This window comes from Notolepis coatsorum (genome assembly GCF_963971535.1).
Source record: "Notolepis coatsorum genome assembly, chromosome: 4".
Lineage (NCBI taxonomy): Eukaryota > Metazoa > Chordata > Actinopteri > Aulopiformes > Paralepididae > Notolepis > Notolepis coatsorum.
In genome coordinates, this window is record NC_140168.1 from 120,628,496 (window position 1) to 120,645,902 (window position 17,407).

The following is a 17,407-nucleotide window of genomic DNA, read 5'->3' on the forward strand; positions in this document are numbered from 1 at the left end:
AGAATTGGTTTCAATGAGGGGAGGGGTTACAGGTAAGGTAGGTCTGACTATTTCGCGCGTGCAGCATTGGAGGTTATGCCAGCCAAGATGAAGAGGACATCGTTCGGCAGATGGACTGAAGATGAAAGTTGTTGCATGTTAGACAGTTCAGTCAGGCTAGCCATCCCGGCTAAAGACAGGGACATCTAGTTAGCTTTAGCTACGTTATAATATTGAGTGCTAACGTGTGGTTCAGTCGGGATATAGCCATGATGATGTCGGCTAGTAGCTAGCTTAGCTAAAGGCTAACTAGCATTAGCTAACCTAGAGACAGCGCGTGCAGCATTGTTATGCCAAGATGAAGAGGACGGTCGTTTGGCAGATGAACTTCGTCAACTCCACGCAGTTGTCTCCATCCTCTTGGACGTTTGGTGAGTTTTTAATGCACTCTATTCTATTCCCGCCGTGGATATATCTCTCTCTCTCTCTCTGGAGCCAAACGGGCCGACTAGCTGTTGTAGTACTAGTAGCTAACGGTGTGTGGCCTGGTGTCAGCACCTGGTGCGAGGAAGGTGAGCTTGGTGTTTCATTATGAGAATATCTCCATGCTCAAGTCGGCTATAGTCCTTGAGGGACTTGTTGCCGGCACCGCTATGGTAAACACCACTCTGTAGTGGGACGTGTATTGCCTTCTTTTTCCCTTCTCTCTTCGTATGAGAAGAGGAAAACACAGCGGCTGTCTGAAGTGTTGGCCTGTATTCAGGGCTGTACGTTAACTTTTTTTGCACATAGCACTGGTGCTACAGAGGTTGATAGTTTTGTAGCACAGGCCAAAATCTTGTAGCACAAGTATAAAACGTGTTATATTTGTAACAGTCACAAATGTGCCTATTGTATTTGTGTTATTTAGTTGCAGTGCCATGTTTGGCTGTCATTTAGTATATCGCCATGTGTTATTATTACTATTAGGGGTGCACCGATATATCGGTCGGGTATCGGCCGATAAGTGCCTTGTTGACTGCTATCGGCCGATAAGCTCAAATGTGCCGATAGCAGTCGCCGATAAATACCCATCAATTTGTGTAGCGTCAAAAGGCAAAAAAAAAAAGTTCACTCGCGACCTACCTGCACAACGCCCGCCGTCCCCCACACACACACACAAGCTACTGCATCAAAGTAACTACTTATGATTAACAAGGCATTCGTTTTGTGGCATTAACGTTATATAGTTAGTGTTACACGGACAATAACATCAGCATATTATTATTACCCATAGCAGCAAGGCATTACTCCGAGTCCGTTCATTAGCTACCGGGAGATGCAAGACTAACGTTACTGGTGAAAATGTGATTTGCGTTGGAATACTCCTTTGCCAACTTGCTGTACTTTGCTTGCAGGTCTGCAGCCATTATTGCTGCATTATGAATAGCCCCAACTTTAGCCAAGGTAACGTTATGGCTAAACCTTTAACAATAGTTAACGCTAGCTTTCGGTTAGCTGTTCAATGCTATTAATAACACAACTCCCCGTCAACACCCTCTCTCGGGAAGATGGCATTTAAGAAAGTATCTGCTGTTAAAATGACACAAACATTCATTTTGTGGCATTAACGTTATATAGTTAGTGTTACACGTTCAATAACAAGCATATTATTTACCCGAAGATAGCAGTAAACAAGGCATTACTCCTTTAGTCCGTTCATAGCTCGGTTCCATTCCGTTGCTCATTCCGTACCCAACTACACATTCTGCAATCTGTTAATAAAGTTTTCAACCAGACAAATGTATAGAAAGGCTTTGTTTTATTTAGGGATGCACGATATTGATTTTTTGACACCGATACCGATAACTTTATGCTCCTCAAGCCGATACCGATACCGATATTTATTGTATTATAATATTTTTTTAACTGTATATATATATATATATATATATATATTTTTTTTTTATCAATTTTTTTTTTTAGTATTTATAAGCTCCGACGTCATCGGTACTGCTATCGGTACTCGAGAAATTATGGAGGTTTTTTTTGAGGAATTTAAACGTCGCAAACTAATCTTGTTGGCCGTTGTCTATTATCTCTCCTGCCTCTGTCTCTGCCTGCGAGCGGGCTCCCTCCCACACACACACACCAGCGTTTCCGTTAGCCGGTAATTACCGGTATTTGACCGGCAAAATCTGTTGAAGTCCGACATATTTAATATCTCCGGTCTTAATGTCCGGTGAAAATAATTCCCTGAGTCTAAGCACAATTTGATTATTTGAATTGTATTAAAATAGGCTAAAATTAAATAGCCTATGCGATGAACGAAACGATCATTACATTTGTTTCCTCGTTGCTTCTAATAATGACAACGACGTTGTTGGCGAGAGCTTAGTGCTGGGTGTGCGAACTTTTGTGAAGCTGCAGAGCCAGAGAGGCAACAGCACAATGCAGTATTCCAGCAGTACTCCAATTCAGCCATTTTCAGCCAATGTTGGGTGGGGGGCGCTGCTGTGCGGTTCCCAGAAAAGAGCCAATAACAGCTAAATCAGCTTCTCTGCAGCGCCATACTCTTTGCAAATAAGTCGTTGCGAGGTGGAGAGAGTCGTCACGCAAACCACGATAATGTTGCCGTCTCTCTGCTTTCTCAGTTCTTCGCTTGATATAATTAATACAAATGTCCAATATAACGGAATTCGTTAGCTCATAAAAATGTGATTATAACAGACTGCTGTTTAGTGTCGGACCGACTGCCCACATACGCTGTCTATTTTATTTCAAGTCAGCAGCAGCACGGAGTATCGAGGGACTTATTTTATTTGGAATATATTAATTAATGACTGTATACGCAAAAGTAGCCTAGTTTTAAGTAATAATATTATAAATCTACATGCCTTGAGGATGACATTCTTTATATAGCCTGCCTATCAATTGTTTTAAAGCTCAATAAACTATGACCGGAATTAATCTCATTTGTCCGGTAGATTGAAATCTTGCAGGTCACGGAGACCGGCAACAATTTTTTCTAACGGAAACCCTGACACACACACTCACTCACACACACACACACACACTCACTCACACGGGTGCTGCGCTGCCGACTCAGTACAGACAGCTCTGCTCTCATAATGGCGGAGAGAACGAAATGTTCAAAAGTCTGGGTCTATTTTACTAAAGTCGATGCTGACAACGCTCGTTGCCACACGTGCAACAAGACATTTGCCAGTAATGTATAAGCGCTGGTACTTGTCAATGTGGCTGGCGGGGAGATAACGTTAGCTCCGAGTAGAGTAATGGCTGACAATCCGGAGGTAAATAAACGAACGAGAGCTTCTGATTGGTGGTAAGAAGAAGAGGTGGGTGCAAGCCGTGGGACGTAATTGGCAGATCGACTGTCTGTCTCCGAATGTAACGTGACTACGTCACAGCCAAGAAAGGGAGCGCTCGATTTGTGAAAAACTCCCTGTTCCTAAACCACACGCTATCAGTTTTACCACAGTACTGGCAAAACGGGAGGAGGCTATAATAAAAACAAGCGCCCTTCATCCAAATCCACCCACACCGGATTTCTTTTAACCAAAAAAATTATTATATGTTATCGGCAGTGATGCCACAGATTACTTGTAAAAGTAATCCGATTACTGATTACTGATTACTCCTTTAAAAAGTAATCCAAGTTACTTTACTGATTACTTGATTATCAGAGTAACTTAGTTACTTTGAAAGTAACTAGGTTACGAAGTCGTCGTCGTTCCCCCAACAGTTTTTTTTAAACGCTTTATTGAAAGTGCATAAATAGTTTTTAACTTGTTTCTCTGCACATAACGTAAATTGTTAAACTAGTGCTTCAGCTTCTGTACCATCAAGTATGGTAAAGCAACAGTCTATGATGCTCACAGCATTAGAGCAGCCAGCCAGTGGTTGTACAAAACCAGTGTATCTATTCACATCTAACAAATGCAGGCTGAACTATTCAATTATATCAACTGTAACTATTAAATTGTTTTTATAAATGTCTCTCTATAAACATACAATCAGTCTCTCTTTAACATGTAAATTAACTGTAAATCTGGCAAATAAGAGCTTTTGCTCTGCCACCATCAAATATACATTAATCAATAGGGAAAGTCCTCCTGTACCTGAATGAATGAATGAATGAAAACTTTATTTAACAGATTGCAGAATTGGTACAATATACAGTACGGCTCAATACACACAATTGTTAAGGGGATGCAGACCAGAGAAAGACGTTTGTCTTGTTTACATCAGGGTCCCCCATTTTCAATTCATAGTCGAAGCGTCGGCTAGTGTTGTGATTCCAGATGCTTTCAATGCAATTGGATGTGCTGTTTTTAGCGGTAGACAGTATTTTGACTGAGGCTACGTTTAAACGAGCGTTTTGGGGTGGAAGTCTGAACAGAAACCGCAAAAGTCTTCTTGCGGTTTCACTTCGTTTAGACAAGCGTTTTGTAAATGAATTCTCAGACGAACATAACAACGGAGCCCTGCTGTCACACGATTGGCGCATATGTCACATGACGTGCTGTGAAGACCCGCCCTACTCTGCCTCTGATTCGCAGACTGTGGATGGGGAATGTGATTGGGCCAAAGCAGAGTCACTCACAGACAGAGAGTCCAGTCACGCCGCGGGGACACATTCTTGTGTAACCCTTTCACTGCCACACCACGTCACTCCATAATAATAATAAGAAAAACAGCTCAAAATGTATTTTTGACTGTCGAAAACGAAATAAAATACTGCATTCAGCCTGCATTATGAATTTATGATGAGATAGTAACGAAATAGTAATGCACAGCCACTTGGACAAGTAACTGCAATCAGATTACTGGCTTTTAAAGATTAACGCGTTAGATTACTATTTTCGGGGGAAAGTAATCAGATTACAATAACGCGTTACTTAGTAACGCGTTACCGGCATCACTGGTTATCGGAGCTATCAATAACGTTATCGAGTTTATCGGGATGACGTCATAATTGCTGATATCGGCCCGATAATTATCGGCCCGATAATTATCGGCCCGATAATTATCGTGCATCCCTAGTTTTATTATAACATTTGTTGCAGTAAAATCATTATGTCTCATTTGGTCATGCTGTGGAGCGCTGGTCGGCGGGCCGGGCAGCTAACGTAGCTACGTTAAGTGTGTTCTGCTCTCGCAAACAGAACAATGGCGGCATGCCCGAAAGTAGAAAATGAATAAACGCTTGCCGATTGGTGGTAAGGACAGCAGGAGGTGGGTGCTAGCGGTGTGGCGTAATTGGCCGAATCGACTGTCAATCAAAATGGTTCCATTGCATTGGTTGAAAGCTCTGGTTGAGAGAATGGTATCCCGCTGCAGGCCGCCAGAATGGTTCCATTGCATTGGTTGAAAGCTCTGGTTGAGAAAATAGTATCCCTCTGCAGGCCGCAAGACGATACTGGGAGAGAGATAGTGATACCATAAACATATTTCTTGATGTTTCCTTTTTTTAAGTAAAGAGGCCTACAAATACAAACATACACATACAAATATACAGTAGTTTCATTAAAAAAAAATTTAAAAATTTAAAAAAATTACAAATACTTATATACAAATATCGGTATCGGTATCGGCCGATAGTGTTAGTTGAACAATCGGTATCGGTATCGGCGGCCAATTTTCATATCGGTGCATCCCTAATTACTATGATACTCTCATATGCTATTTTCAATTAATATCATAAACAACATAAGGAATATTAGCATAATTTTGAGTGGACTGAAGGAATGAGTCAGCGTTAATAGTTTTAAATGCAAATAATTTATTGAAAGATAGAAGTGGGGTCGGTTGGGACACACACACACACACACACAATGGGGGACCCTGATGTAAACAAGACAAACGTCTTTCTCTGGTCTGCATCCCCTTAACAATTGTTTGTATTGAGCCGTACTGTACCCATTCTGCAATCTGTTAAATAAAGTTTTCATTCATTCATTCACACACACTGTTTCAACTCACCACCCCCGCATCATATTGTAGTCTAGTCTGTCTTCAAACTTCCACTCCTCTCGAAACTTGTTTATATTTGAATATCAACATTATCTGTCCATCCTCAGTTTACTATAATATACTCCTGTCCTGAGTCCTGACTAGTGACTTCATCGTCTTTCCAAACGCACGCACACACACACACACACACAGGGAAGGGGAGAGAGTGCCCCCCCATTTCCCTTTCCCCAGTCCACACTGTGTCTGCTGGCTCTGCGCCTCTGCCTCTGATCAGGATTAGCTTGTTAGCTTGCTAACGTTGTAGTGATTGTAATGGTACATAAACGTTAATTTCGGGCGATGTGCGCATAAAGGAATGGCGACGGTGCAAAGCATGTAGATGCATTTGACCCGTTGCGAGAAAAAAAAAACACCACGGACTTATTTCGGGACGTGTAGGCGCACTGCTGTGTTAACGCAGCAGTGCGCACCAACCGACCAACGCGCTGCTCTGCTTGCAGAAGCACGGATATGACTCGTCGAGTTGTCACAAGAGTTTTTTCAAAATAAGAGTATCATATGCACCTGAACGTTGCTAGCTTTCGGAGCCTAGCTGGAGCTGCGCGTGGGCAGAAATGAGACCCGCTACAGGATTTTCAAAATAAGAGTATCTATATGAACCGAATCCCTATCGCACCAGTGCTATTGAAGTAAATCCATCCATCGCACAGACCGCTGTTGCTGTAGCACGTGCAATATATATGTCGCACTGTACAGCCCTGCCTGTATTGCTTTTCTCACGTTGTACAGTTTTTCAGTGGTAGCCGCATAGCTTGCTTCTGCGTTAGCTAGTGGTTAGCGATAGCCGGGTTGAGCTAACTGTTAGCCAGTTAGCTGTTTAGCTACGACGTTAGCTGCTCGTTTTCGCTCGCCTGGGAACGTTAGCTTGATGCTATCAGTTAGCCTAGAGTTAGCTGTTAGCTTGTGCTACGACCATTGACATTAGCCGTGAGAATAGCGGGCCCTGGCACTCTGACTACGACATCATCTTTGACAGAAGATGTAGTCGGGCCTGCACCATGACAAGGCTCCGGCCATAGCTTCTTTTTGTCCCGCCAGCGAGAGGCCTTTCGTCAACGTGGAGACCTGTGTTGCGGCCTTTCGCCCTGCGTTCCATGGTGCAGGTAAGATGTCATGACATTACCCCACTCTTCCTTCCTTCCCCTCCCGAATGTTTTGTTAATAACGATGTTTTTTTCCAGGCAAAACATATGTTACTTCACAACATTTGGAGATACGACATGTGCTGTGTGTGAATTGTCTTGGTCGTTTGTGTAGCTTGAGTAGCGTTGGCCAAAGCTGTGTGTGGCCTGGTGTCAGTACCTGGCTAGCCTATTTAGCTGATGTCAGCCATTGGCTCCTTGCTACTTTGTTTTTTCTGGTATAGACCCTCTTCTCTTTGGATTTAAGTGTTGATCTTTGTCCTTTTGGATCTATGTATATTCATGTTGCCTTTGTGAAGTTATCTTTTCCTTCTGTTTTGTTCTTCCATTAAAAGTTGAATATCCTTTAGGGGCTCATCTTTGCTTATCTCTCTCATACATGCTCTCTCTCTAACACACACACACACGACACACAGACATATGCTCTCTCTCTCTAACACACAAACACACATGCTCTCTCTCGCTCTCTCTCTTTCTAACACACACAGTCTGCCTATGGCGGCCTTTCTCGATGGCTAGGCTGTGCTCGCTGAGTCTGTACCTAGTCAAGGATCTTCAGTCACAGTGCTCAGGTATTCTGCCACTGTGTACTCTCTGTTTAGGGCCAAATAGCATTTCAATTTCTTTCCAATGTGTCTCTCTCTCTCTCTGTACACTGTATATTGACTGTAGAACGGGAGCTCTCTCTCACTCTCTCTCTTGCTATATGTTGACTGTATCATGCCCAGCCTCGGGCAGCGCTATTATTTAAGAATATGTTGACTGTATGAAAAAAATATATATATATATATATATATTTTTTTTTACCTTTTTTGGGGGGGGGGGGGGGGGGGGCTCGCGTTTAAATCTCGCACAGGGCCTCGCATTTCTCCCAGGCGGCCCTGGGTGTATGTGTAACTAGGAGGGATATGAGGACTGTGTGCAGGGAGCGAAATTAACTTTTTGACTCACCGGCCAGTGGCGGGTAGATGGGAAGAGTCTACCCGCCAAGCATATTTCTTACCTGCCAAAATATTTTTTGATTAAAAAAATATATATATATATTTTATATAAAAATTTTTTTTTAAATAAAATATATATTATATAATCATACTTGTAGTTGTATTATCTGCGAGACATCACCACCACGCAATAAGTCAAAATGCTTGCTATCTGCAAACAGCTCCACTGTCTGTGTGTATACTTGAGTAGCCTCCAGCTCCAGCAAGGATTCTCCGGCCCTGCAGCTAGACCCTATATTCAGCTAGACCCTACATTCAGCATGCAAGGATTCTCCGGCGATGCAGCTGGACCCTATTTATAACGTTACCGTTCTTTTGTCAAATCACATTCAACATGCCCTCAGCTAGAATACGCATTCAATCAATGTTATAAGACATTGATATCAGGAGCTATCTGTAGCTACTGCTAGCCCGGTAGATAACGTTAAAGACAATTTAGTTTACTGGGACAGATGGATCAACGTGAGCTAGCTAAGCTAGCTAACGAGGGAACGGAGGTATTATGCACTCGAGTAGACTATTGCTGGAGCATTTGTTGATATCAGCAGCTATCAGTAGCTAGCCAGCTAGATACCGTTAGACAATGCCTCGTCATGTATTAAACTAAAAGTGAATAGTTGACTGGGTCATTGTTTAAACAGTAACGTTATCTCTTGGAGGTCCGATATAGACTAGAGCAGACGGAAGTAAACAAGCCAAATGATAGCTTCCGATTGGTTATTTGCTTTTTTTTCTCATGAAACCAGTCAGGTCACTCTACTGTGATTGGACCGTTGACTTGAGTGCGATGTGGGACTTGTAGTTTTTTAACGATCTCGCGGCGGAGAAAAAAAAGACGAGCGGCTATAATCTGTACTCGCACAAGAGTATCGTTATGAACTACACGTCTACACGCCACACGGCGGGCAGCCCTCTAAGTGTCATGCGCCAAAGGTAAAAACAGACCGCCCCTGGCGGGCGGCGGGCTTTAGTTTCGGTCCCTGACTGTGTGTATGTGAAACTAGGAGGGATATGAGGACTGTGTGTATATGTAACTAGGAGGGATATGAGGACTGTGTGTATATGTAACTAGGAGGGATATGAGGACTGTGTGTATATGTAACTAGGAGGGATATGAGGACTGTGTGTATGTGAAACTAGGAGGGATATGAGGACTGTGTACTGTGTATATGTAACTAGGAGGGATATGAGGACTGTGTGTATATGTAACTAGGAGGGATATGAGGACTGTGTGTATATGTAACTAGGAGGGATATGAGGACTGTGTGTATGTGAAACTAGGAGGGATATGAGGACTGTGTACTGTGTATATGTAACTAGGAGGGATATGAGGACTGTGTGTATGTGAAACTAGGAGGGATATGAGGACAGTGTGTATGGGAAACTAGGAGAGATATGAGGACTGTGTGTATGTGTAACTACTAGGAGCAAAATGCTAGGAATAAAGACTAATTGAAATTGCCTTGTGTATACTGACAATCAAATAACCATCTTCTTCTGTGACAGAGGGCACCTACCGATGAACCCATAAAACAGAGTGTATGATGAAGTGCGTGAGTCTAGAGGCCGTGCAGTACACGCTCCAGTGCTTCTCCTCTACCCCAGGCCCGCGTGACAGCTGCTGACAAGTGAGCGGTGAGGGGGGCAGCTGCGTGGGGCGCAGCGGCGTGGGGCGCAGGGGTACTTGAGGAGGAGGGTAATTAGACCCACTGGGGAAGAGGCGTGTTTTACCGCGACCCGGCTCGGCAACACGGCCATCCCACGCCAGTGTTTCCAACAACACGCATGTATTCACAACGGCCCGCTACCATAATAACAAAGAGGCCCGACCCCAATTAGAAGCCGAGAGAGGCTATATTAAGAGCATCTCTTGTGTTAGACGCATGAGGCATTTTCCACTGCGGAGTGCAGACTATATGTACCTCGTCTGACCCACGGATGATCTGACAACAAGTGGTAAACACAGTATTAACAGGAGGGGGACGACGACAGACACTCTGCTTTTCTCCTGCAGTGGTCACGAAGTCCAGCAGTCGACAGATAGATCAATATTCCCGCTATGAATATGCAAGATGTATCGCTGAGAAGGTCTGGTAGTCAATTTAGCAACCTGGGTCAATGCATGCTGTGCAGGAGTGTCAATGTATCTGCAATTGTTTGTATTGAGCCGTACTCATAGGCGGCGCGTATATTAAGGCTAGGGGCGGCTATGCCTACCCAGAATATTATGCTCGGAATCAGGGGAGGAAATTAGGCCACTTTACTCGCCAAATGCGAGTATTTTTTACGTTTGGCGAGTGATTCATGAAGACCACTCGCCAGTCTGGCGAGTATACAAAAAAAAAACATTCTGCAATCACTGCACTGGCAAACGGTGCGCGTCTTCTGAGTGCTCGCTTTAGTTGACAGTGCCACGAGAGCACTGCACAAGACCACCCGCGGACATATAATGTTTAATAAAAGTTTGCGCAGTACTGGCCAACCCGCGGACATATAATGATAAAAGTCCTGCGTTACTAGGCTAGCCATCAGGAGCACTCTCAAACGGATAACGTTAAACACAGCAGAAGATGGAAAACAGACAGACTGACCAACGGGGAACTGCATCCAACCCTAGTACAACCCTCGAGTATAAGTTACTAAGGACACATTTAAATCACAGAGGTGTAATGTGTCTACTGGAAATGTATACAGTGGTTAGCTTATAGTTTTAGCGATAGCTGCTTGCTAGCTAACGTTAGCCCCGTGTGCTCAAAGCAGCCAGCTAGGTGTATCTGTTATGACTATAATGTTTCCAAAAAAGCACCGGACTACGACGTAAGGTTAGACATTTTATTTCATGCTCAAAAGCCCCTGGCTTGCACATCGCAGTCACGAAAGGGGCTAGCTAAGCTCAACCAGTGCACTGTGTACAACAGCACACCAACCCAACTGACGTTATCACAACACTTGACGGTACTGTCGTAAGACCACCGTGCTGTCTTAAAGGCACAGTGTGCCTACCCAGATGCATACACAACATTGACGAGGCTTGACAACCGAGGTTCAAAGTTAACTTGATTGATTGAAAACTTTATTAACAGATTGCAGAATGGGTACAATACAGTACGGCATTTTCAATTCATCATAACATATGACATACATATAGACTACTGCTACATCTATATATTTCACATCTATCTATACACTTCACAACATACTTCGGTTTTTTTCTTTCACTGCCCAACCCAGTCCAACCCAGCATCTTTCACTGCCCAGTTCAGCCCAACCCAGTCCAGAATAGATACCTCTTTCATGTTAATATGTTTTATGCTAATATTGTGAAGAGTAGAGATTAATGTTTTATGCTAATACATATTTTAAAGAGTAGAGACACGGTGTGATTATTTTACTATGATTGAAAATCTATTTAGACGAAGACATACAAAGAAGTAATTATCACAATTAGCGATTTTTTTTGTCTGGTAAAAAATCTGTTTGGCTGGTAAAAAAAATCAGATACTCGCCAGTTGGCTGGTAAGCCAAAAAGTTAGTTTCCTCCCCTGCTCGGAATCTTGAAATGTATATAATATATATGCACAGGCTGCTGGCTAGTGTGTCTTGTGCTGCAGCCGGCTCGCTGGCCGAGGTGACAACGACGAAGGTGTCAATCGGCAGCGTTTAACATTCCAGGTATACAGGCAGTAACCAATCACGCATAGGCTCAGGTTAAATAATGTGGCCAATCACATCATTCACATGATCATCCTGAATCTGATCCCGCAGGCAGAGTAAAGCAAACATCTGTGTTCTGAATTCCAGCCCGCCGATCGCTTTGTAGAGAAGCGAGGAGAGGCATAACTAGCGATCACCTGAGGCTGTATGTTGTTTTATCTTGGCAAACAAGGGCTTGCTCTAAGAGGACATGATGAGAGTCCGAGTTCATCAAATCGTGGAAACTTTTTAGAGCTACTGTATGTACATTGTTTTCAAAGCATGATGAGATCTAAATTACGAAAAACGTTCACTTCATTGCAACTTGTGATTCAATTCTCACCAAGACGAAACGTCGCATTTATCTGCATTAAGGTAAGACAATGGTTCATATATTATTGGATGCCTTCATTTGAACACTTAATTTGCACTATATATAAATGAGTGGGGCTCGCTGTAGTATAGCCTAGTAGTGTGTGTGTATATGAAATCAGAACCTGGACAGTTTGTGCAACCAAAAATAAAGGTCAAATTTTTCAAGCGCTGCGCGCGAGGTGCGTTCCCAATACAGCCTACCTCGACCTGAAGCCCATCCGCCGCCTATGGCCGTACTGTATTGTACCCATTCTGCAATCTGTTAATAAAGTTTTCAATCAATCAAAAGGTATAATTAAACAGCGACCTCTAGGCAAAATATCTCTGCTTGATATTTCACTTTGTTTACATTTTCTTTTTTGTGTTCTGATGTGTGGGTTGGATGGGACGCGTCTATACAAATAGTAGCTCCATTTCTGCAGCCCCCTCTCTGATTGGTTGAGCTCCATTTCTGCAGCCCCCTCTCTGATTGGTTGAGCGAAGCCCCTCGCGCGTAAGGTTATCGAGGTGCTTTGAGGTGCTTATTGCGGAATCCGCCATGATTTTCATTCAGCGCTTCAGCTCACCTGGCAGAGCAGCGGTCCTGCGGTCCGTTGTTGACGAGTTCGAATCCCATAAATTTTTTTTTTTAACGTGATTTTTTTTTAACGTGTATTCTTTCGCCGGTTAAGGTTAGGCATGGTTAAGGTTAAGGTTAAGGTTAGGCATTGTTTCGGAGTTGGTTAAGGTTAGAACGGTTAAGTTTAGGCGCTGTTAAGGAGCTGGTTAAGGTTAGAGTTTGTCTTAGAGAATGGCAATAGACAGCCTATTTCCGCACAACAGCTCCCAGCAGAGGGGCTGCAGAAATGGAGCTCAACCAATCAGAGAGGGGTCTGCAGAACTAGAGCTACTATTTGTATAGACGCGTGTTTTCCCCGGGTCCCATGTTCCCCGTCAGACCACCAGCCCTGATTTCAAACTCTAAGCTTAACCAACTTCGAAAGAGGGCCTAAGCGCTAAGCTTAACCAGTTCGAAACAAGGCAGACATTAATAATTATTAAATTAATAAAAATTAATAAAATGTTTCAATCAATCAATCGGGGAACATAGGATAGGACCCGGGGAACATGGGGATGACCCCGGTTGGATTTCAGTGGGTATAGGTAGGCAGAGGTGTTGCTACTGACACCTCAGGCCGGTCTGGCGAAATTCACAGTATAAATGACTAAACTCCAACCAAAAACAGAACATGTAAACAAAGTGCCAAACCAAGCGGGACTTTTCCCCAGAGGTCGTTTTGATTGATTGATTGAAAACTTTATTAACAGATTGCAGAATGGGTACAATACAGTACAGCTCAATACACACAATTGTTAAGGGGATGCAGACCAGAGAAAGACTTTCGTCTTGTTTACATCAGGGTCCCCCATTTTCAATTCATCAGGACATATATGACATACATGACATACAGATAGTTAGTACTGCTACATCTATACATTTATGACATACCAGATTTGCAAATACAGTACTGTTTGTGATACAGAAGGAGTCAAGAAAAGGGAGTATATACATTTGACGTAGAAACTGTACATTGGAGGAGGTTGGGTGGGGGGGGGGGTTGGGTACATTGGGATATTGACAACCATACTGGGTAATTTACATTGGAGGTGGTTGGGGGGGGGGGCACACTGTATAAACAAGCAAAACTGTACATTGAGGGGGGGGGGGGGGGGGAGACACTGTACAAACAAACAAAATTGTACATTGGACTATTGACAAAACCATACTATGTAAATGACTGTACATTGGAGGGGGTTGGGTTAGGATATTTACAGGGGCCAGTGTTGAATTGCAGTCTCCCGTAGGTGTCCCTTGAGAGGTTTTGAAAGTGGGTAGTGATCCACATTCCTTTACAGCTTTGGGTAGGGCGTTCCACATTGATGTGGCATAATTGCGAAACGTGTTTAGTCCCTTATTTGAGCCGAATCTGGGTTTAACATGATTTGTGGAGCTCCCTCTGGTGTTGTGATCGTGGTATTCACTGACCTTTGGGAAGTATTTTGACATGTACATGGGTACCTTGGTCGTGTAGTGTATCTTGTAGACCAGGCCCATTGCAAGTTGCTGTACTCTGTCGTCTACTCTAAGCCATCCTAGGTTGTCAAAGTGGGCAGGGGTGAGGTGGGTTCTAGGAGTAAGGTCAAGCAGTAGTCTGAACAGTTTGTTTTGAGATGTTTGTAATTTTGTTTTTAGCGCCTTTGAGGTGCTTTGGTACCATGAGGTGCAAGCATAGTCGTAGTACCCGTGAATGAGTGCTCCTGCCAGAGTCTTCAGGGTATTCTTGTTTACCAGAGAGTTGATCCGGTACACGAATCGAGTTCGTTGGTTGACTTTTTTTATTACATTGGATGCCATTTTGTCACAGGAAAGATTAGCCTCTAGGATGGAACCCAGGTAGGTAATTTCATCTTTCCTTGTGACAATATTGTCACCCACTGTAACTGAGAAGCCGTCGGTCTTGCTGAGTTTGTTATTTGAACCGAAGAGAATGGACTCTGTTTTGCCCATGTGTAATGATAGTTTGTTATCAGCGAGCCATATGCAGATTCTGCCTAGTTCCGAGCTGAGGGTTTTTTCAACCTGTAACTTGTTCTTGTCAGAGACCAGCAGGGCTGAGTCGTCCGCAAACAGGAACAAGTTGCAGTCACAAGGGAACAACAGTGTGTGTGTGTGTGTGTGTCTGCTGCTGCACTACTGCAGTAGTAGGATGATGGATCGGTGTGCATGTAGCCCCTTTCGTGACTGTGAAGGGTTGCATCACAGTCACGAAAGGGGCTAGTGTGCAATAACATGCGTGTGTGCAATATATAACATGCGTGTGTGCAATATATAACATGCGTGTGTGCAATATATAACATGCGTGTGTGACGCTGCCACAGTCAGAGTGTATATGGCGCGTGCGCGCGTTTGTTTAATCTACTTCAAGTGTTGACACTGTCAACAACACCAAAACCGAAAGTCACGAAAGGGGCTAGATCGACTATAGCTCCAACAGCTTAACAACAACAACAACAACACCCCCCGCCCCACACACACACACATAAATTACATGACATTAGTAGGTAGGTCGTCTCAGTCTGGAGGACTATACTCACTTGGTGACGAAGGATAGTTTGTGTCACTACGCGGGCATAGTTGTCGAGTTTCACGCCAGAGTTGCTTCTGCTTCGCATTGTTGATGAGTCTCTCGACGATTAGTCGCTCAGCCTCGCCGCGTAATCGCTGCTGGAACGGAGACAACTTTAGATCCAACCCCGTGCGGTCATAGTCTCGCTCTCTCGGCGCTTCACGAACATCCAACGCCGTCAGGAAAAGTCCGTTCAAATTCGACCCGCCCACCAACTTTGATGACACGCTAGGTCGTAGCAGGACTGGCACTTTGAAATTCTAAATCCAAAATGTTGCACTGTCACTGACCGGTGCACTCCAACATCCCAGACATACAGTAATACTAATGAATGATATATCGCGACGTGTTCTGTAGGAGGAGGGGCTGTGGAAGCGCAACCGGGCGCTTGTACCACTTCCGCAACGGATTTGATTTCCGGGGTTGGCCTGATTGGCCGCGACGGCCACGTGCACGCCGCGGCCCCGCCACTGCCGCTTTCCTTGTCGCGCCGCGGTAACTAAGTAATCAGTTAGTTCTGTGTTCCGTGTTGCAATAAACGTTCAACGATGTCAACAAAACGATATCTTATTACCGCGGCGCTTTCCTCCCGACGACAAAGAGAAGAGAAGGTGGCTGAAGCCCGACAAAGAGAAGAGAAGGTGGCTGAAGCCTGAAGTTGATACAGTAAGTTTGATCTCAATGATAAACAATAATTAACAGGTAGGCTAACGGCAGGCACCACTATGAATTGAAAATGGGGGACCCTGATGTAAACAAGACAAACGTCTTTCTCTGGTCTGCATCCCCTTAACAATTGTGTGTATTGAGCCGTACTGTATTGTACCCATTCGTTTGTTGTCCCCTAACTGTTATACGAAGATTCTCGAGTCGTGATGACCAGAATACAAAACATTACCTGTTGTTATTGTTAAGTCGCTATCTTTGATAGTAACATGGTCGTGGTGTGAATTACCTCTAAATTAAAGTATTTTTGGATGACACAACACAGTAATAAGAAGGATGGCAAGTGTATGATGGCATCTTGGCATGTACAATAATGCTGTGTATACCCTAATTATATTTATTCTTAATGTAGCCTACTGTATATATCCACATGTGTTTGTACATATAACTGCATATAATCCTTTTACATATCTGTAGATACTACTATATCTATATCTGTACATATCCCTTACTACTAGTTACGCTGCTGGCCAGTATGACTACCATAGTGTCTTTATACCTGCTGCATCAATGTACATAATAATACTACAACTCTGTACATACATGTAACCAGGAGGCTTAGGGCATATAACCGACAGACACAGCAATTATATGTAATATAATTATCTTTATTGACTGCTATGTTAAAAGAAAGAGTAAGTTGAATTTCATACAAAACTATCACCATGTATAAATACGTACAGAGAGACAGACTGAATTCACATACACCCTAACCTGAAGTAGCTCAAACAGTGACCACCTATTGACAAGGACCACCACAGTTTAACCGAATGAGTGAGACACCCGGCGCCGCACACACACAGCCGGACCACAACGGTACATCTATTTCCCCAGCCTTTGTATCGCCAGGCGTAAGCACAACGCCTCGCCTCTTCACCGTTCACTGTCTGTCGTTCCCAGGACTCTCTCTCGCCCCGTAACAGGGGAATCAGGTGTGGGGAAATGTTTGCTGCTGTCACCGTCCACACACAACTAGGAAGTGTTTGTTCCAGCCGCCATCCGGTCAGGCTGAAATACACGCTGACGTCAGAGCCACACCCACAATACCCCCAGCTGGCCACACTCACCCCCCTAGAAAACTAATCAGGGTCCCACTGATCTCCAGGGAAGGACCCCACCTCCGTACGACCACGCCTAGGTGGCGACGCCCCAACCCCTCGCACCGCACTCTTCCCCCCTAGATGACAGACGGCCGATCGCGGCAGATTAAAGGGGTTAGAATGGACACCCGCCTTGCTGCGGTGTGACCGACGCACCGGCACCGGGAGCATGGTTCTCTCCTCCGGTT

General features: G+C 44.0%; 1 protein-coding gene across 2 annotated transcripts in view; it reads right to left on the minus strand.

The window, feature by feature from the left end:
• The window catches only part of phka1a (phosphorylase kinase, alpha 1a (muscle)), a 157,548-nt gene extending 141,859 nt beyond the window's left edge, over positions 1 to 15,689 (minus strand). For both annotated transcript variants that reach the window (XM_084313407.1, XM_084313406.1), the window contains exon 1: positions 15,362 to 15,689. In XM_084313407.1, the coding sequence (XP_084169533.1) occupies positions 15,362 to 15,439 (78 nt within the window). In that variant the 5' untranslated portion in view covers positions 15,440 to 15,689. The remainder of the gene's footprint in view (positions 1 to 15,361) is intronic.
• Between the last annotated feature and the right edge of the window lie 1,718 nt (positions 15,690 to 17,407).